Raw genomic sequence first — 22,314 nt, 5'->3', positions numbered from 1 at the left:
AAAATGAGCTGATTGGTGGTTGTGGAGCATTCACCTCCCACTTTTATGACCTCACAGGTTTAGCAGGGCAGACCTGAGTTCAGTGTGAACAGGGCTGACCTGGGAGTAACCCAGATGAAAGGTGCAGTGTAAATGGATCTGACCTGGGTCTGACCAGGGTTGTAACCCTGTCCAAAAACCCAGGTCGGACCTGGGTTTTTGGTGGAAAAGAGGTATAAATGATCCACTGCATGCACCCGGGACAAAAAACAAGCAGGAAAACTATCCACCATCACTAGTACAATATACAACACTTTTCCTCAACGGGTTTGCTTTCGCCCCAAGTAAAGATGGCTGCTCAGAACTCATGGTGCTCACGTCACGTGCATACAGCGGCAGGCTGCAGGCCGCTTCGAATCAAGCCCTGCCCAGCAGACTGTGCAGTTGGCCCTATCAGAAAGCCGCATCGGTCGCGTCCCATGGTTGTCCTGGAGACCATCACTGCCGAATAGCCAATCAGGTGGCGCCGCGGCCGGAGTTTAAAGCCAGCGGCGGAGAGTCGTGCGCATCCGCTGTGTGACCGTTACTGGTGGCTGCTGAGAGCGGTGTGAGGGTGAGTGCAGACCCGGGGCTGGTGCCGTCTCCGGGGACCATATACATGGTGGTGTGTGAGGGGCGCCTGAGGGTGTGCAGCAGAGGGGGGCTGTGTTGTCATCACTGCATGTTTATCAGGCTCTCCTCTGTTATAAGGAGCAGACCCCCCCCCCTCCACTTTTCCCTGTGTATTGTGTTACAGTAGGTGTCTCAGGGCTGTATCACCTATAGAGCTGTGTGTAGGCTTTATATAGACTCCCTGCAGACTTAAACTCACCTATGTACTTATTAATACACCAAATCCAATAATAGCAATCTGTTATATTCTTACTGTTATCTCCCTCTCTGCTCACCAGTGGATGTATATTGTATTTGCCTGAAACTGTATTTTAGTCTGGATTCTTCCCTTGTCAGATAAGTGAGAAATATATTTATTACATTTGCTGTAGCAGGGCAATAATGCGCCCTGGGCTGGCTCTGCACATGTGATGTGCACTGTGCGGGGTGGCTTTTTGGTATATCTGCGGTGTCCCATTCCAGGCACCCTGCAAGACAAAGGTGGCAGCGATTGTGTAGCCCAGTTAGGCGCTGTGTATTGTCTGGTTGGCCCTACAGTGCGGCTGACTAGAAGATATCACTAATGACCACGGGAGCACGCAGATTGACTGTAAACACTGAATGATCCGGCTGATATGTTCCGATTTGGCCGGGAACAACCTATTTGGGCGATATCGCTCTAGTGTGTACCCAACTGAAGACTTGCTTACAGGGTGTTGGCAAGGTATGTAGTTTGGAAGCTGGCGGTTGAAATGCCGGCATGGGACTAATGATGGGCGTCAAAGTCCCGATGCCTATCATTACCCACCTGCTGAAATTTCTACGCCCAGGATACCGAATGAAGGTAAGCTGGTTGTCGGAACCTCTTAGCTGTCGTAAGGGGGGGGGGTAGGTTTGGGGGCGCCTGGGGGGACTTGGGGTTAGGCTAGGGGAAGGGAGGGTTAGGTTTATGGTGTGGGGGGGAGTTAGGGTTAGGCACCCCTAAGGGAGGGTTAGGGGGGTAAAGGATGGGGATAGCCTACTTGCCTCCGCTGTCTGGATCTTCACCCATCTGGCTGCTGGCGTCGGGATTTCACGGCCGGCGGTTATACATACCAGTTCCGTTGGCACTGCTTGTATACCCATAGTTATGGCCCTGATTTCTACACAGTTGCAAAGTGCATCTGTTTTTCTCTAATGTAATTCATGAAGTTTTGGGGCCTAGTTAAAAAAAAATATTTGCAAGATATTCCCTGGGAAGTTGTTTTTGGGGGGATACCTGCAAATATTAAGGATCCCCAGATGTACTTTGCTGTGGTCCTTCCATGTTTGGCTCCAGCTGCAGGCCGCATTCCAGAGCTAGGCCCTAATCAGAACTCCTCTCCAGATGGCGTTATCCTATGGCAGCCCGTGGGCTACAAACGCGTAAAAAATTTCTCAGTCTGTACCTGATATCCGAACCAGGAAGAAGTGTAATAGCTTTGCTCTATCGCACTACTTCTAGCTCTTTGCTGGGATGGGCTCTTATTGTCTGTCTCCTGGCAAGAGGATTTTGGTAAATTTTGCGTGAAGATATTCATCCTCACTTTGGAAATTTATGTGAAAAATATTTATTGCATTAAAAATGTGGATTTGTGATCTGAGGGGAAAAGCTATCTCATTCTACAGTGCTTTAAACCTATAAATAACTAATTACATTTGTCGCAGGAACTATACTTATGTCTTTTGCGTACACACTGGGCGATATTACTGAGCGAGTGCAATAGCTCAGTAATCGTGCACTATAATGTTGGAAATGACCAGCGATGCGCGCTCCCACTGGGCATTCCAACTTCAGTCATCGCCTGAACATGCCGGACAATCTGCCCATAACGACAGATTGGCCATGTTCAGGAATGATGGAGGGTGCCTGCACTGAATGACATATCGTTCAGTGTTTGCACTACAGGGGATCAGGAAAGACTGTATGATCACGATGTTGTAATCGTACAGTCTTTCCTAATCACCCAGTGTGTATGCCCCTTTAGTTCATGGCAAGACCTGGCCCCTGTGTCACCTGTGCAGGTGTTCACTGTTGCATACAACCTGTAACTCAAGGTCTATGGCTAGTTTTAGCAGCTTTAAATTAAGATTAAGGCATGAATATAGTTTATTGAGGAATTTGTGCTGGAAGCTGGGGTTATCTATCAAGGAACCTCCTGGGATGTGGGTTTGTGCGTTTATGGGGGCATGGGCTTTAGTTAAAGGGTGCTTAATGTTTAGTCACACTGACGTCCTACAACTATAATTTACCTTCTTGCAGTTTGATCATGGCACAGTTTGTATTTGAAAACGATCTAAACAGTATTCTAAAGCTGGATGCGCCAATCCCGAATGCACCTCTTGCAAGATGGCAGAGGAAGGCAAAGGAGGGGAACTGCTCTTCTGCGAATACGTCGGTGAACACTAGTGCAATATCGCCCATGAGAGCTGCAAACCGGTCTCACAGTTCCAGCAAGACCCCTTCAAAAACTCCAGGTCTGGTTTCATTTAATTTGTCTGTCTGAGCTAAATATACTTTCATATGTCATAGGTGAGGGTAATCTGTATTGCTGTGGGTTTCGCTGAAGAATCTCACCCTATATTGCGGCAGGTGGCTTCATGACGAGCGCAGTGCCTAATGGCTGTCCAACTTGGCTATTGCGCATAGTGCGGTCAGAAGATCAACAGCCCTTATGTGGTCCTCTGCAAACTGTGCTAATGGGCTAGAGCAGTGGTTCTCAAACTCTGTCCTCAGGACCCCCCACACAGTTCACATTTTCCAGGTCACCCAGCAGGTGCACAGGTGTATTCATTACTCACTGATACATATTAAAAGATCCACTGGTGCAGCTAATTATTTCACTAGTAATTATGTGAGGAGACCTGTGAAACATGCACTGTTTGGGGTCCCGAGGACCGAGTTTGAGAACCTGTGGGCTAGAGCCTCTGCGTACGTGTTACAGTTGCTCTGTCAGTGAGTAATTATCCATTTTCTCTGGCAGAGCCCCTGACATTAATAACCCCGTTCTGCTGCAGCTTTGTTTAATCGCTTTTATAAGAACAGACCAGAGTGAAAAACTTCAACTACGCAATTTCTTTAGTCATGAGACGTGACAACCGTTTCTGGCTGGTAAATGTTGAGTATGTATGAAAATACCTATTTCTTACTACTTTTAGGTCTGACATGGAATTATAAACTAAATGGTTTAATACACTGTCTAGTTCAATATATAGGTTTAATAACTGGGAAAGATTAAGTTGATTATACCATTTTCAGACAGGAAAGGATCTAGTAACTTGCTGGGTCAACCTGGGTTAAAGTACGCAGGACTTTGATTCTGGTCGCGACCAGAATCAGTCTTGGGGTCAACCCAGGTTGCAAATCCCATCACACAGAAGGAGGACCTGGGTTGACCTGGCAAATTATTGGGTCCAAATGCTTGACCAGGAATTTCATCTTCTGTCTGAAGGGGAGGGTGGGGGGGGGGTACTGGCCTGTGCTCCAAACGCTGGGTTAAAGTCGGACCAAAGCCCCGGCTTTTGTGTGAAAGCAGTATTACTGGTTTATTTTATTTTTAATATTCTATATTGGTGACTGCGTTATTTGTCTCTTCAGGCAAATCTCAGGGTAAACTGCAGGGTACGCCGTCCAGAGCTGGGGGTGACAGGTACATTCCCAATAGGAGCACAATGCAAATGGATGTGGCCAGCTTTCTACTCAGCAAGGAGAATGAGCCGACTGACCAGTCCCCCACTAAGAAGGTAATGCATATTGCCCACTCCAAGCCACCCCACCCCAACAATTGATGATTTGTAGATGACCCTCCTAGATAAGTGCATTTGGCTGTTAGTTACTAAAAGAGGACCACGCACTGCAATAATCTTCCAGATGGCCCTAATATCCCTATGTGCGCTTTCAGACTGAGCTCCTCAAAGATCAGTTCATTATATTTGATACCACAGATGCATTGTGTACATGAGTACTGATGCTGTTGGTAGTACTGATGTCTTTAACATTGGTCAGAAAACCTTGTTTAGTCCTAAACATTGTTTCGGAACCACTGATGGATTCTGATGTTAACCCATATTTCTACTTATTAGAAGTAAAGTAGTTACTTGACACTACAAACAAGGGATTTGAACACCAAACCTCCTGTATACCATGTTTCTACACTTATCTTGTGAGCTATCAGTAATAGTGTGACTTATGTGCACCTGGTCATTCAGTTAAATCACCCTGTATTTAAAACACACATTACAAGCTAGTTTTTGCCAGTATAAAACCATCAAAGCTGAGCAGAACTATGTGTAGTGATCAGCCACCACATCCAAACCTCTGTACCCACACACTATATATAGATCTGCTTAGCTGCTAGGGATTTATACTACCTATTACCTCTAGCTTCATCTAGTTGGACTTATCAGGCTTCCTATGCAGGTTCAAATAGCTCCAAGTGTTATAGGTCTCTGAGTGTGGAGTGACAGCTAGTCTCTGATATGGCATGCTAGGAAATGTTTCTTCTTCAGCGTCCATAGGGATCCGCAGGGATACCTTGGGGATATTATGGTTGGAAGACCAGGCACTAAACAGTTAAAGCTTCTACTCCCAGAATGCCCTGGGTCCTTCCCCATATATACCCCGCCCCTAGCCATAGGACTGCAGTTGTTCGTTTGGTGCGGCAGGATCAAGATGCACCTTTGTAACGGGAACTGCTCAGATCAGTCCTAAACTTCTATTTTATGTTTTCTGAGTTGGCAGTATCAAGTATCTGAATTAAGACGCACGTACTGCGACTCAATCTACCTCCGCCGGGCCGCAACATCAGTAATTGTGCTGGTGATTTCGTCAGGTTGTGGCTGAGCTTGGTTAGCAGCAATGCTGCGACCTGGACTGCACCGGATTCTTGGAGATGTCGGGTAAGGCGGTTCCTCGCTTACGAGGAATCTCGTGCGGCGGTCCTTTTGGTGTCAGACTCATCAGAAGGTGCTGCTGTCAGGTCCCGGGATTGTCCACGTCCTCACTACACCAGCAGGGGATCGGCGTCTGATGCGATCTGCTACCACAAGGCCAGCGTACCTGGCTGGTTAACAGGCTATGGGGAGGTAGGCGCTCCCCCCGATGCAGACGCAGTTCCTACGAAGGGTTTCGCGCGTCTGGGTTGCTCCACTTACCCGCCACGTGTATGAGACTCTCACGGTCTACGCTCAGTGCACCCTGTAGCAGTTGGTCTCAGGAGGGTCTGGGTCAGTCTCCCTGTATACCTCTCCCTCGGTTAAGACAGTGCTCTGTCCTACCATTTCTTTGCGTTGCTGTAGTTGTTTTAGAGCCGGTTGTAATTATATTACATATGCATTGTATGTGACTGTTTGCTAGCTGCTGTATTGACACACTTTAATTTCTGTATGTCAATTATAAATATTTATATATTTATTAGTAAGCAAAAGGGGAAACAGGAGTTCAGGCAGGTTTTATTTATGACTTGTCAGTTATAACTCACTGCCATTGCTCCATGTGACCCTCAACTACCAGGATGTGTAGGGGTTAAATTGTACTTCACATTTACTTGTGAAGACTGAGCTGCCCCCCCCCCCCCCCCCCCCTCTCTTCTAATTGGAGATGCCCGGCTGCAATTGATCATGGAAATGTTTGCTGAGGGGAGATTTGGTCTCACTCTGAGTATAACTTTCTCCTAGGACCAAGGTATGAGCACTGGAATCCTACTAACTTTTTGGCTTGTATGAGTTAATTCAGTCCCAATTTTGCAAATCTATTTATATGCATGTAGATCCTACCAAACTTGTGTTTAGGTAGTTTATTTTATTGCCCTTTGCAAATATATTGTATGCATTTTATGTGACTTATGCTAACACTGCTGTAAAAAAATTAAAATATATCTAATGTTTTTTTTCCTAACTACCTGGTGTATAGAGGTTTGAGTACTTCACATTTATTTTTATTGGTGAAAAGGGTCACATTGCATTGTTAACCTTACACTGGTTGTAGGTTAGTTGCAAGTATTTCCCATGTCTCAGGACAAGGGTAAACAGACTGTTGTCCCTGTGCGGGTTTCATGTAAATCATGTGCAGTTGGACTCTCAGGACTTCATGTTGGAAGTGATGGACTGTGTTGATTGTTATGCACCTGTTCAGGGGTCACCTTGAATATCCTCCTGGTCTCGGGTTTTGATGCAGTTAGTGAACCGCTTATCAACCCCCACACTGCCTCCCACTTTAGATTACCCACAATGATTACAGCCTGCTAGGTTTCCTTTTTCCATACATCCTTCCTGGATGGAGGGTTTTGTACACTGTCCAGTATCTGGCTTTGAGCATCTACCTATCTGCAGATGTTACAAGCGAATAAGGAATTGGCCTTCTGAGCATATAGATGGACTGCACCATCCTCAGTCCACCTTGCTTTGATTCTGATATATCCATCTGAGGAGGCAGAGGATACACTGGTTTCTCCCTCTGGGTCTATCTTTAAGAGGAGGAGCGTCATTCATCAGTGGATGTTCCCCCTCTAGCAGGGGCAGTTAATTCAATCCTCATTATAGAAGATGAAGTACCAGCTCCTAAAGCCTAAGAAACCTGGTGTTCAGACACCAAAACGTGATTTAGGCTGGATTCCTCAATCTGAACAGCTCACTTATCTTATGGGGGAAGCGTGGAACACTCAAGGTAAACTGTTCCAGATTACAAAAATACTATATTTCTACTTCAGGGTCCATAGGGTATCCACAGGATACCTTGGGGTATAGGTGTGACGTCAGTCGCAGGGCACCAAAGAGTTAAGCTTTCAGCCTCCCAGGATGCACTAGGTCCCCCTCCTATACCCCGCCCCCGAGCCAAGGCACCTCAGTTTAGTTTGGTGCCCGGCCGGAGTCGGGTGCACCTGTTGGAGTGGGGGCTAGAAGAGCCCCTGAAGCTTATTCTTCATGCAGCTGTGGCTGCACAACTGGATGAACAGCATGGACAGTCAGTCCTGACGTCCATGCTGTCTTCCCTACACCCCGCCGGTACCAGAACGCCGGTACTGATCCGGGGATGCTGGTGGGCGTCTGGGGTCACAGCTAGCGGTGACCCCAGATGCTCCGGACCATGGCCGGATTCAAGGGGGACAGAGGTAAGCAGCGGGGTCCCGCGGTGGGTCCCCGCTGATCACATGGTCCTAAGTCCCCAGGCAGGGGGCTCCCTGGGGACTGGCTGCAGCGTGGAGCCAGGCGACCAACCTGCGCTTCCACTACCCCCTGGGACAGCGGACCGCAGCAGAGCGGTAGCGCTGCGGCGTCCCAGGGGTTAAATGCATGCCAGGGGAGCGCGCCTTCCCTGTCTCACAGCCGGCGCCTCCCCCGCTGCACACAGCCCTCTCTGCATGCTGCCGACTGGTCCTGTGGCAGCGCTCCTCCCCCAGGCCAGCCTCCTCTCTGCTCCTCGGCGGCCATCTTCTCCAGAACGCATGGTGAACGCTGCTGGAAGCGCTGGAAGGAAGCATCGTGGTCTGGGTCCCCCCGCATACCTCTCCTCCGCTGTGGTCAGGTCTGTGTATGCAGCGCTGTGTCCTACCAGGCCCTGTGTCTGTGTAGTTGAGTGATCAGCGCTGTTAGTGCAGGAATTGTTATTTTTCTGCATTGTATGTGACTGTGCTAGCGCTGCTGCCTGTAATCTTTTCTTCTCTAAACTGTCAGCTTTATTACTGTCCCTGTTCTTTCTGCTAAAGCCCTTGCGGTGCGGTGCTGCAGGGTGGTCTCTCGCCTATTTAATACTTAATTGGTGAGAGAGGTCACATACGTGGTGCCATCATGTCTGAAAGTGATTTTCCCCTCCGGCTACAGTGTACCACGTGCAAAGTACCGTTAGCAGAGGGGGAGGGTAGCGCGGAGGGCCTTTGCCGGCAGTGTTTGTCCATGGCGCGGCCTATTACGGTTACAGCACCGGTACAGGAGCCGCCCTGGGCTTGTTTCGCTCAGGCGTTAACAGCTTTAGTGGGCCAGTTAGCTCCGCAGCCCGCGTTTACTCCGATGGGTTTGTCCCAGCAGTCTGTGGTGTCGTCACCCATGCAGGGGTTCCCACGACAATTGGTGGTACCCCACAGTCTCCCTATTTCCCCGCTCCCGGGTTCTCAGGAGCCAGCGTGGGTTAACTCCCTGACGAGTTCTGTACAGCACTTGTCGGATGTGTTGCAAGGGGAGTCTGTGATGCGGTCTCATAAAAGGCCGGTGGCGTCTCTGTCCGCTCCTTATGAGGATGACGAAGGGACGTCTGATGATGGGGAGATTCTAGATCCTTACGATCAGGAACCTCTCCATACTAAGGACGCTGATGCTAAGTCCAAAGTATATATTCCTGGACTTATTCGGGCGGTCCGCACAGCCTTGGTGATTGAGGACGAAGTTCCCCCAGCGGCTAAATCTAAGTATGCCTTTTTCAAAGATGTGAAGGGCGATGCCACAGTCTTTCCTCTTTCGGGTCAGTTGGTGGACCATTTAGAGGAGGCGTGGAAACAACCTGGCAAAAGATACCAGCCGCAGAGACGCCTGGCGGTGGCTTATCCGTTCGCGGATAATTATTTTGCGAAGTGGGAATCCCCTCCACAGGTGGATTCTCACGTGACCCGTCTTGTCCGTAGTGCCACATTGCCGATGCCATCCATGTCCTCCCTTAAGGATGCTACGGACCGCAAGGTAGAAATCTGCCTGAAGTCCGCTTATTCCCTTGCAGGGGGGGCAGCACGGCCGGCTATGGCTATTTGCTGGGTTGCCAGAGCGATGGAGCGCTGGGCGGATTCATTAGAGGCTTCTTTTGAATCCGACTGTCCGGCCGATCAGGCGGAGTTGATTGGCAATCTCCGTGATTCGGCCACCTACATCAACGAGGCGGCTCTAGACATTAGTACTCTGGTGTCTAGAATTTCTTCAGCAGCGGTAGCTGCTCGTCGCACCTTGTGGCTGCGATCCTGGAAGGCGGACGCAGATTCCAAGAAAGGTCTGGAAGCGTTGCCGTTTACCGGAGAAGTTCTCTTCGGTCCGGATCTGGATAAGATTGTGGCCACGCTGGCGGCAGCCAAATCTGCCTGTCTCCCGTCGGCCGCTGCTCCTTCCTCGACAGGCTGGCCCTAAGAAATCGGTCAAGCCCCGGAAGCAGGCATGGAGTACCAGACGTCCGGCCCCCAAGCCAGATGACAAGCCTGCGGCCTGACGGTCCGGGCCTCCCTTTGGGGGATCCCAGGGTGGGAGGCCGCCTGCTACAGTTCGCCCAGTGTTGGTCGACCACTACGACAGACACTTGGGTTCTGGAGGTGGTTTCCCACGGATACGCCCTCTCCTTCCGGCACAGACCCCCGGCTTGCTTCTTCACCACGGGTCTCCCATCAGACCGGAACAAGGCTACGGAGCTGCGGAAGGTATTGCACACTATGCTCCAGGCTGGAGTTATAGTGGCGGTTCCATTCTCCCAGAGGGGCCAGGGTTTCTATTCAAATCTATTTTTGGTACAGAAACCCAATGGGTCATATCGTCCGATTCTCAACCTCAAAGCACTCAAGTCTTTGCGGGTCCCGAAGTTTCGGATGGAGACCCTACGGTCCATCATTCTGGCGCTGGAACCTGGGGACTACTTGGTGTCATTGGACATACAGGACGCTTACCTGCATGTCCCTATTCTTTGGCGCCATCAACAGTTCCTCAGGTTTGCAATCAGCAGCGACCACTTCCAGTTTCGGGCGTTACCTTTTGGCCTGGCAACAGCACCACGTGTTTTCACCAAGGTGATTGCGGTCATGGCGGCTTCTCTGCGGCTGCAGGGAGTCCGCATGTTGCCGTATTTGGACGACCTGTTATTGGTGGCAGGATCTCCAGAGCTCCTGTTACACCACTTGGACCTGACCATTGCACTGCTGCAACGGCACGGCTGGCTAATCAACTGGCAGAAGTCCACTCTAATCCCGTCTCGGAGGATTCTGCATCTTGGAGCCTTATTGGACTCGGGACAGCAAAGGATCTTCGTGACGGAGGACAAGATCTCTGCTTTACAGTCAAGGGTGCGCAGTTGTCTGCACAGCCGCCGGGTGTCCTTACACTCGGCGATGAGGTTACTGGGCTCCATGGTGTCGGTGTTCGACATGGTGGAATACGCCCAGTTTCACTCCAGACCTCTGCAGCACCTGATCCTGTCCAAGTGGAATGGGCTGACTCAGTCTCTGAAGTCCCAGACGATTGTGCTCACCCAGGAGGTTCGCCTGTCCCTTACGTGGTGGTTACAGACGACCCACCTCAACAAGGGACGTCCGTTCTGGGTTCCAAATTGGGTCCTGTTGACAACGGACGCCAGTCTTCGGGGCTGGGGAGCAGTTTCGGGTCCACACTTGTTCCAGGGCAGGTGGACGCCGACAGAAGCGGAGCTTCCAATAAATATCTTGGAACTCCGTGCGGTCTTCAATGCTCTCCAGCAGGCACAGCGGTTTCTCCAGGGTCGCCCGGTGCAGGTCCAGTCGGACAACGCTACCACCGTGGCCTACATAAACAGGCAAGGAGGAACTCGCAGTCGGGCGGCTCTCGTAGAGGTCTCTCGGATCCTGGTTTGGGCGGAGCGCAATCTTCCGGCCATATCAGCGATCTTCATCCCGGGAGTGCTCAATTGGGAGGCGGACTTTCTAAGTCGCCAGGACGTTCATCCGGGGGAATGGTCCCTGCACCCGGACGTTTTTCAACTACTGGTGGACAGGTGGGGTCTTCCAGAAATCGACCTCATGGCGTCCCGGCACAACAACAAGTTGCCGGTGTACGGGTCTCGCACAAGAGACGAAGGGGCGTCTCTGGTGGATGCTCTGTCCGTCCGGTGGACGTTCCGGTTCGCATACCTGTTCCCTCCGGTCTCCCTTCTTCCACGGATATTCCAGAAATTCAAACAGGAAGGAGGGACGCTCCTGTTGATAGCTCCCGCGTGGCCCAGACGGCACTGGTTCTCAGACCTTCAGGGTCTGTCCGTGGACATTCCTCTGCGGTTGCCGCTACGACCGGACCTTCTGTCTCAGGGTCCTTGCCTTCACCCGGACCTGACTCGGCTGTCTTTGACGGCGTGGCTGTTGAGACGGCCATGCTGAGGTCCCGGGGGTTTTCCAGCTCTGTGGTGCGGACCATGTTACGAGCTCGGAAACTGTCTTCCGCGAGGATATACCATCGCGTGTGGCATACGTTCTTCCAGTGGTGTCGACCGAGAGGTTATGCACCGCGGGAGTTTCGTCTGTCTCGGATTCTCGCCTTCCTGCAAGCGGGACTAGATCATGGGCTTCGCCTTGCTTCTTTGAAGGTACAGGTTTCGGCCCTATCTGTCTGGTTTCACCGTAGGATTGCTACAATCCCGGATGTGCGCACCTTTATGCAGGGTGTTCTCCGCATTCAGCCGCCCTTTGTTCCACCTGTGGCGCCTTGGGATTTGGCTGTGGTCCTGAGGGCTCTCCAAGGACCGCCGTTTGAACCACTGGGCTCAGTGGATCTTAAATGGCTAACAGCTAAGACTGTTTTCCTTCTGGCCATTGCTTCGGCCAGACGTGTTTCTGAGTTAGGGGCTCTTTCTTGTAGACCCCCTTTCTTGGTTTTTTATGGGAACAGGGCAGTGCTCCGCACTCGGCCCGAGTTTCTTCCCAAAGTTGTTTCCCAGTTTCATATTAACGAGGAAATAGTTGTTCCGGCCTTTAACTCACCGGGTCTTTCCGTGGGTGAGGCCTCTTTGGATGTTGTGCGGGCCTTAAGGACTTATGTTGACCGCACTTCTTCGTTTAGGAAGTCGGACGCTTTGTTTGTCCTCTTTGGCTTCCGTAAAAAGGGTTGGCCTGCTTCAAAGCAAACTTTGGCAGCCTGGATCCGTATGGCTATTTCTGAAGCTTATCTTCATGAAGGCCTACCGGTCCCTCCTTCTCTGAAGGCTCATTCCACTAGGTCTGTGGGTCCTTCGTGGGCAGCTCGACGTGGTGCCTCGGCAGTTCAGATCTGCAAGGCTGCTACGTGGTCTTCTGTCCATACCTTCGTGAGGTATTACAGGTTTGACACCTTCGCCTCTCAGGATGCTTCCTTCGGGCGGCGGATTCTCCTTTCTGCACAGGAGCGTCCCCACCCTTAAAGGATACTGCTTTGGGACATCCCCAAGGTATCCTGTGGATACCCTATGGACCCTGAAGTAGAAAATATGAGATATGGTAAGAACTTACCCTTGTTATCTCTATTTCTACGAAGTCCATAGGGTTCCACAGGACTCCCGCCCTGTCGCACCTGTGCTGCAGATGGGCTTTGCTCTGGTCACCGGTTTTCCGTCTCCCTCTGGTGAGAATGTGATTCTTGTATGTGTCCAGATCTTTGTTCTCTCTCTTCCTTCTCCTCCGGCCTATGGCTTGGTAACTAACTGAGGTGCCTTGGCTCGGGGGCGGGGTATAGGAGGGGGACCTAGTGCATCCTGGGAGGCTTAAAGCTTAACTCTTTGGTGCCCTGCGACTGACGTCACACCTATATCCCAAGGTATCCTGTGGAACCCTATGGACTTCGTAGAATTAGAGATAACAAGGGTAAGTTCTTACCATATCTCATATTTTTTATTTTTTTAAACCTCTCCCACAGGGAGAGTGCATTTGGTAAGAAATCCCCCCTACTAGGGAAACTTACATACCTTCCTAAAGGGTTAATCCCCAGAAGGTTGTTTGCACAACTCCCCCATCAGATCCTATCAAGGCTGTTCACGCTCTGCTAAATTCAGGGGTGATAATCCTTTAGCTAACAAGGAAGGAGTTATTACTCAATTTATTTTTTATTCAGAAGCTATATGGATCTCATCGCTCTGGAGACCCTACAGTCAATTATGTTGGCAATGGTACCTGGGGATTTTATGGTTCCCTGGACATACAGGATGCATATCTGCATGTGCCTATTGCACTATTCCACTAAGGGTTTCTGAGTTTTGCTGTTCACCAGCAACATTACCATTGCCTTTTGGTCTGTACACAGCCCCTCGGGTGTTTACCAAGATAATGGCTGTCATGACTGTTCATCTCAGGAGTCAGGATACTGCCATACTTGGATGACCTCCTGATATTGGCAGTCTATGGAGGTTTTAAAACCTCTCCAGCTGACCATTGCCTGTCTACAGGAGTAGGACTGGATAATCAATTGGAAAAGTCTTCCCTTCCTCCAACACAGCAGATGGTACATCTGGAGCTGCTACTGGATTCCCTGGCACAAAGGATTTGTGTACCAGTGGACAAGTTTTCGGCTCTAAAATTGCAGGTGCGCAAATTGCTCCGGAATCAGAGGGTATCCATTCACTCAGCAATGCGGGTCCTGGGGTCCATGGTATCCACCTTCAACATGGTGGAATGTCCAGCTCCATTCCAGGCCTCTACAAAAATTGTTTCTCTCCAAGTGGAACGAACAGCATCATCTTCTAAGGTCTCAGAGGATCCTTCTCACTCCAGAGGTTCGTCACTCCCTCCTGTGGTGGCTGAGAAAGGATGACCTAAACCAGTGGTGTCAAACTCTGGCCCTCCAGCTGCAGTGAAACTACACATCCCAGCATGCAGTGCCACAGTTTTGCTATTAGGGCATGCTAAAACTGTGGCAGGGCATGCTTGGATATGTAGTCCCACAAAAGCTGAAAGGCCTGAGTTTGACACCACTGATCTAAACAAAGGGCGTCCATTCTGCATTCCAAATTGGGTGCTTCTCACCACTGACGCCAGCCTTTGTGGATGGGGGGCAGTGATGGGTCATCACACCTTCCAGGGAAGATGGACAATTCAAGAAGGTCATCTGCCAATAAACATTCTGGAACTGCAAGTAGTATACAGAGCACTGATCATGGCACAGGACCTGATTCAGGGTAGGCTAGTACGACGATGACTACAGTGGCCTACTTCAATCATCAGGAAGGCACAAGTTATGCAGCCATGAAAAGTGACAGGTTCTAATTTGGGCAGAACGTAATTTTCCGGCCATCTCGGCAATTTTCATTCCCTGAGTGCTAAATTGGGAAGCAGACTTCCTAAGTTGCCAGGACATACACGCCAGAGAGTGGTCTCTCCAACTGGGAGTGTTTCAGCTCCTGGTAAACAAATGGGGTCTACCAGATATGGATCTCATGGCCTCACGCCACAACCACAGGGTCCCAAAGTCCAGGTCCAGAGACCCATCAGCAGCATTTGTGGATGCGCTGGCAGTAAGATGGGATTTCAAGTTGGCGTATCGATTATCCTCCTATTTCTCTACTTCCAGAAGTTCTCAGAAGGTGGAACGGTAATACTGGTGGCTTCAGCTTGGACCAGACGTCATTGGTTCACCGACATACAGAATCTGTCCATATAGAAAGTCCTTATCCTCTTCCTCTATGGCAGGATCTGCTAACTCTGGCTCCTTTACTACATTCAGACTTACCTCGACTGGCTTTGATGGCATTGCTCTTGAATTTTCCATCCTAAGAGCAAAAGGTTTTTCCAGTTCTGTAATTTAAATGATGCTTAGGGTACGGAAGCCTGCCTATTACAGTTTGGTATTCCTTTGGTCAATGGTGTCCCATAGGAAATTTGATCCTAAAATATCCAGGATTACCAGGGTACTGTCTTTTCCTCAGGTGGGATTAGACAAAGGTCTACTCCTGGCTGCTTTGAGAGTGCAGGTCTCTGCACGGTCAGTCTGGTTCCAGAAGAAGATTGCTTTATTTCCAAGGAGTTTTGCAAGTTAAGCCTCCTTTTGTTCCACCGGTAGCACTGTGGGATTTGTCTTGGGTTAAGGGACTACAAGCTTCCCAATTTGAACCTTTGGACTATGTAGATTTGAAGTGGTTAACAGCAGACACTTTTTTTTTTTTTCACCAGGATAAAGCTGTTCTTCGTACAAAGGAGGGTTACCGTCCTAAGGTAGTGTCCCGTCTTCATGTGAATGAAGAAATTATTCCAGCTTTTCAGGCTCCAGACCTTTCTCTAGATGGAGCCTCCCTGGATGTAGTTTACGCTCTCCGTATCTATGTGGAGCGTACAAAGTGTTAGAAAATCAGATGCTCTTTTTGTACGGTTTGCACAAATGAGGATGGGCAGCTAATAAGCAGATTCTGGTGAGATGGCTACGCCTGACTATCTCTCAGGGGTACACAGGCTGATCTCCCTGTCCCAAGCACGATGACAGCACATTCTACTCTGTAGGGCCATCGTGGGCATTTAGTCGTGGTGCCTCCACAAAGTTGTGTAAGGCAGCCACGTGGTCTTCTGTCTACACTTTTCTTAGGTTTTATGCATCTGATACTTTTGCCTCTCAGGATGCTTCCTTTGGGCGATGAGTTCTACTTTCTGCTCAGGAGCATCTGCCACCCTAGGGGAACTGCTTTAGGACATCTCTATGGACCTTGAAGAAAATTAGCAGAAGCTTTAACTGTTTGGTGCCTGCTCTTCCAACCATAATATCCCTATGGACCTCGAAGAAAAGGAGTTATCTAAGCAAGTCTACAGGATGCCGACTGTCTAAATACCAGCGTCGAAATCCCCACAGGTTGGGATCCTGGCACCAGTATCCAAACCATCTGCATCCTGAATGGTAAGTATCAGGAGGCTAGCGGGGTTAGGTTTAGGCACCATGAAGTGGGTTTAGGGTGCGGGGAGATTAGGTTTAGGCACTAGGAAGGGGGGGTTAGGTTTAGGCATCGGGGTTAGGGTAGAGGTAGTGAAAAAACTTACCTTGCGTTCCAATGGGTGTTGGTGTTCTGGCTATCATGATGTCGCTGTCTGTATTCTGAACAGCAGCGTTCTGACAGCTGGAATATCATACCTAACACCTTGTGGGTATATTACCAAAGTGACTTCTTAAAGGGCAATAATTTCAAAACCAGGAGTGTAGTATTTTAATACTGTCCTTTTAGATCCCGTGGCCAGAACTCGTGGAATGCTGCGGCTTTGCTTATTAAGTATACCCCTTGGTTATGAGTGAGCTGTATTCAGCTCGTACATTAATTGCTTGAGAACTCTTCTATATGAAGCCCTGTTTAACTTCCAGTGATCAGGTGCAATGCAGGTGGTCTTTAAAAGGGAGTAGAGCTGGTGATCTAGCACGTCTATAAATGCAGAAAATGAGTATCTCTTTAATGCAAAAGTGTATTTTGCTTATGGCACAAGTTAAAGTAATAGGCTGCTTTTCAATGCTTAATCCAGAGGTTCCCAAAGTCCGCCGTAACAATCCACATTTTAAGGATATCCATGTTTGAGTAAAGGTGCCTTAATTAGTACCTCAGTCAATTTGATTTAACCATCTGGCCTCAAGCATGGCTATCCTTAAAACCTGGACTGTAATGGCAGACTTTGGGAACCTCTGGCTTAATCTGTGTAATATTTAATGCTGGTTTGAACAGGGCACACTGCTAATCTGCTTGTCTTATTGCAGGAGCAGCAGAAAGCCTGGGCTGTCAACCTTAATGGGTTTGACATGGAAGATGCAAAAATCTTGCGGCTTGGTGGCAAATCTCTTAATGCCCCCGAAGGTTTGTAAACGTACCTGCGTATTTATGGGGCTTTAATATGATCATTGCTTGCTAATAATATAATGGTTTCCTAACGCTCTCCTGATTTGCAGGTTATCAGAACAACTTGAAGGTACTTTACAGCCAAAAAACAACCCCAGGTTCTAGTAAAAAATCCGGAAGATACATCCCCTCAATGCCAGATCGCGTCCTTGACGCCCCAGATATCCGGAATGATTACTGTGAGTTATTGGGCTGGAAAGTGCCTGCTGTCTAGTGTGGCTCAGTAAAACTTTTATTCCATGTTGTACTTTGTACGGAACATACTTGTGGGTTTTGTATGGCACCTGGGGGTATATTGTGTTATCCAATGACTACATTCATCCTTTCAGATCTAAATCTAATTGACTGGAGCTCCCAGAATCACCTGGCGGTAGCGCTGAATGACTCGGTCTATCTGTGGAACTACCTATGTGGGGACATTATTCTGCTGCTGCAGATGGAGAACTCTGAGGAATATATTTCATCGGTCTCTTGGATCAAAGAAAGCAATTATCTGGCAGTAGGGACCAGCAACGCGGAAGTACAGGTGAGCCTGTCCGAATAATCCCTACTTGCCCAACACAGCATGACTGTTGCATGGACTAATTTTTGTATGTTGACCCTGCTCCCTCCAGCTGTGGGATGTTCAGCAGCAGAAGCGGCTCCGGAATATGGTCAGCCACTCCTCTCGCGTTGGTGCCCTCAGCTGGAACAACCATATCCTCTCCAGGTGAGCAGTCTTATGTTTGAGTTCATCCAAATGTATATTATAATGCGTTCACTTCCTGTTGTGAATTATTCGTCTTTTGGTTGCAGTTGTGACTTCATAACAAGGCTGTAAATCAATACAGGTTATGTTATCTTAATCTGTAGTAACTTGTAATATTTGGACAATATGCTGGGTTCCTAGTGATCACTTTTATGTGAACTTGTATTTATATCAGCGATGAGACTAGTTTAGTTACCAGAGACGCAAACCCCTCCAGTAGTAGTCTGACAATCTTCATGGTCATCCAATTACTGAGCAAATGTGGCCCTAGCTGCTTTAAGAGAATGTATTGCAGTGTTATAGCACTGCAACAAGGCTTAAATATACTTGATATATTGTATGTTTCTGACCTCAATGGGGAATTTCAAGAATCAACAGCCCAAGTGACTGAAGTGACCTTCCTGGACCAGCAATGCTGTGAGTGATTTGTGATTTAAGATCCCTCATGAGGTTAGTTCAGTTCATGAAACAATGACCTCTATAGGCTAAAGGTCTACAGGGGCACCTGCCACGGCCTGAGACCTACCAGTTAAAATTGTAAGTACCCACCTGTGATCTAAATGTTTCAGAACTATGACTGAAATGGTCTGAGTACACAAATGACTGAGCAATGTTGCCACAGAGAGCCCTTACAAAATGACAGCCGTAAAACTATGGGCTTCGGTTATGTCATCTCCCCTGAAAGCTCCCAGTCTCTGGAGCAGTGGTTCTCACTGAAGAGTGACCTTGACATACATGACACAAAGTTTGAGATATATATATTAGAGCAATGATGGTAAACTGCACTAAACTGAAGTACGAAGTGATCAAACAAGGTCTGTCTTTTAGCTTCAAAGTCTCCAGTAAAGGACCATTGCTCAAAAGGTCCAAGAAATAATTCAATAGTGAAACAGCGCCATCTAGTGTATCAATATCATAACCGTGTAGTTATTCAAGTGTAAGTGTTTTTCTTTCAAACTTCAATGGCAGCCCAACTCTCACAACCATTTAGTTTGTCATGGCTGATAGATGTTTTGGCACGTGTCCTATCATTATATTCAGGAGAATAACCACAGGATCAGAGAGCCGTTAAGTGTGTCTGTACCTTATTGTACCCACTCCCATTGGTTTTTACATACCTCTCCCCAATTCTCCTTAACCATTGTAGTTTACTGACCTTAGGACTCTTTTCGTCTTCATTTCCTTTTAGCTCCTATCGTAATCTGTAACCAGTGATTCCCGACCCTCTGTCCTCAAGGCACACTAACAGTTCTGGTATTGGTTATTTTGATTTAACCATCAGTGCCTCAGTGATATCCATGATTGTACACAAAGTCACTAAAACCTGGATTGTTGGTGTTCCTTGAGGGCATAGTTGGGGAACCCCTGCAGTACACAGTAGCTGCCGGCTCCTCTCTGACAGATATTGTGATACAGAGATGTCTGCACTGCTGCGGCTGCCTGCTCCTGGCTACTCGCTGCTGCTGCAGGAAGCCAGGGGGCGGATGGGACTCTACTTTCCTGCTTGGGCTTGTCAACTCTCTCCTCCCCTTGCTCTGCTGATTGGCTTGAGCATGTCCTGTGGGACGAAGACTCACACCCCACTGTCATTATGTGTGACACCAGGGACCATTTTGTGACACTTGCAGCGTGTCTCACACCGTTGTGACTCTTTATTAAACTATGCAGTCAGGTCACTTTCTGTCCCGTTCTGGTATTAATGGGATATTTCAGGACACTGCTGCTATACAGGCCACACTAGGCTGCTTACTAACTGTTTGGGTCTTGTTTCAGCGGTTCCCGGACAGGTCACATTCACCATCACGATGTCAGGGTTGCCCAGCATCACGTGGCCACCCTAACTGGCCATACACAGGAGGTCTGCGGACTGAAATGGTCGCCAGATGGGCGATATCTTGCCAGTGGGGCCAACGATAACTTGGTGAACATCTGGCCGTGTAATCAGGGCGACTCTGGAGAGTACACACCTGTACAAACCTTCACCCAACATCAAGGGGCTGTTAAGGTGAGACTGGACTTAGTAGAAAGTATCCTCAAATGTTCCCTCAACTTTATTTCATGCAATTCTAGTCCTGGTGCCTTACTGTGCTGTTCTAGCTAGCATTATGCCCAATGGCAGATCCACAGTAGATGTTTGTGACTGACTCCTTGTGAATAGGAGTACCTTCTATTTTGCTTATTTGAGTTGGTGATCTAATCATCCATTGTTCATATTGGGCTATATTGAACCATTATAGTAGTGATTGGTGACTCCTGTGCCCTCCCCACCCAACTCTTCTATTGGTTTTATTAAATCTGTGTTGTGGACACTACTTCAATCATCATCTGTCTGGTGCTTTTATATGAGTGCGCTTTTCAGTCGGTGCTTTTAGCCTTCGCCCGATAACTGCCTACGCTGCACTGGTGTTGGACTAAATCCAAACTCTTTCCTAGGCTGTGGCCTGGTGCCCATGGCAGTCCAACGTCTTGGCGACAGGTGGTGGAACAAGTGACAGACACATCAGAATTTGGAACGTATGCTCAGGAACATGCTTAAATGCAGTAGACACCCACTCCCAGGTATGTGTTTTAAGATCCTTTTCGATGTTTGATTGCACCAGCATCATTGTACCATCTGTGGAAACTCTCTGAAAGGCCAATTTTTATACCCTGGTTTTTTTTTTTATAGGTATGTTCTATATTGTGGTCCACAAGCTACAAAGAACTGATATCGGGGCATGGGTTTGCCCAGAACCAGCTGGTGATCTGGAAGTATCCTACAATGACCAGAGTTACAGAATTGAAGGGTGAGTTATCGCTGTCACAGTACCCATTTTGCCGGTCTCTATGTACAAAGTGATGACACTCTTCCCACTGCTCTATTTCCAGGACACAGTGCTCGAGTCCTCAGCCTGGCAATGAGTCCAGATGGCTCCACAGTGGCCTCTGCAGCAGCTGACGAGACCCTACGGCTATGGAAGTGTTTTGAGGTTGATCCAGTTACAAAGAAGGAAAAGGAGAAGGCGCGCAGCAGCAAGAGCCTCATTCATCAGAGCATCCGCTGAGGAACGTCACTCCTTGTGTTTTAAACTGCAAGCTGTACACTTACTATATTTGAAATAAATGCCTGTTCTGTTTTTTATATCTAATTGCGGTCAGCAAATCGCCTTGGTTTTAACTTCTCAATGAACCGAGCTTGGTTTTTTTTTAGCCGTAATGAAGTTGTCATCTCTAACTGACCACTAACTAAGAATCTATTTATAAAGGGACAACTGTCTTAAACATTGTTTGTATTTTTTTTTTTTTTTTTTTAATGTGCTGAATCTGTATGTAGTAAAATCACTAATGGCAGAATGACTATCCTGCACTACTCACCAGTGGTGGAGATTCTTGGTGTGACTTTGCCCTACCTCTCTATAAGATGACCTAATGGAGACTATGGGTTGCTGATGCAGCGCCCTCTTGTGTTATAAATGTAGCACTTCCTGGTGTCTTTATTACACAATTTACCTCTTGCACACTAAACTTATTTTGTTAATTGCCTATTCTCTGGCCACTGCCACCTATTTTTATTATTGTGCTATTACTGGATGAGGCACTTTACTTTCTGATGTATGGGAGGTTGACAGATTCTATGAACCACTCTTAATAAAGCTTTAGAAAATAAAGGTGTATTCTCATTGGGGGGCCTTTGTCTTGTGTGATATGTGGAAATAGTGCTTAACATAAACTTTAAGGTTATGGCTATAAAATGTACATCTTGCCTGTACTATGATCATGGCTTCCTTGTACTGGTAATGTGTACAGCTCCTGTGGTTATAGTATTTGGCCTGGTACTACATGGGCTTGAGTCGCATAGTTAGTGTGCTGGCGTTTTTGTTATGGGGCTACGGCTATTGACAGGATGTTAAACTAATGTTTAAGGACATGCTTCTCTGTATTTGAAGCATTTTTATTCCATCAAGTGTTTTATAACGTTGGGTTCACACTAGACTACTTTGTAAACGAATAGGCCCAAAACTACCAATCGTTACGATAAAATTCTTTAAGTTGTCCAGTGTGTACAGACCATGTCACTGACTATGCGCGCTCCCTACATGTAGGTTTGACGGACGATGGCATCGGCAAGTGTGTATGCACTTGCCGAAACCGGGTCCCGTCGTGTGTGAGATCAGCTTGTGGGGTAGATTATAGGTTATTTAATCTTTATACTATAGGAAACACTGGATTAGACCATGGCTATTGGCTGGAGTAGAGGGGTCTGAGCACCAACTAGTTAAGCTTTTTCTCCCAGCAGCCCTGGCTACTCCTCCTCCCCTATGCCCCAGGCAGGACAGTTTAGTTTGGGGTCTTGCAGGAGCAAGCACTGTTTCTAGAGACTGCTTTAGCAGTATAGCTTTTTGTTTACTAC

The 22,314-nt window shown here is 48.2% G+C and overlaps 1 protein-coding gene across 1 annotated transcript; it reads left to right on the top strand.

Annotated features, from left to right (window-relative positions):
* Nucleotides 1-516: 516 nt before the first annotated feature.
* On the top strand, nucleotides 517-22,003 carry CDC20 (cell division cycle 20). The gene is made up of 11 exons (XM_088447291.1): nucleotides 517-592; nucleotides 2,912-3,126; nucleotides 4,247-4,392; nucleotides 17,038-17,134; nucleotides 17,227-17,355; nucleotides 17,506-17,702; nucleotides 17,791-17,885; nucleotides 19,698-19,929; nucleotides 20,358-20,483; nucleotides 20,593-20,710; nucleotides 20,793-22,003. Exons 2-11 carry the CDS (start codon nucleotides 2,919-2,921, stop codon nucleotides 20,966-20,968), a joined length of 1,524 nt encoding a protein of 507 aa, XP_088303417.1. The 5' UTR covers nucleotides 517-592; nucleotides 2,912-2,918; the 3' UTR covers nucleotides 20,969-22,003.
* The last annotated feature ends 311 nt before the right edge of the window (nucleotides 22,004-22,314 follow it).

This window comes from Taudactylus pleione, unplaced genomic scaffold (genome assembly GCF_031769625.1).
Source record: "Taudactylus pleione unplaced genomic scaffold, aTauple2 ptg000428l, whole genome shotgun sequence".
NCBI lineage: Eukaryota > Metazoa > Chordata > Amphibia > Anura > Myobatrachidae > Taudactylus > Taudactylus pleione.
Note: the sequence above shows the minus strand (reverse complement) of the source record. Positions and strands in the feature narration are given on the sequence as shown.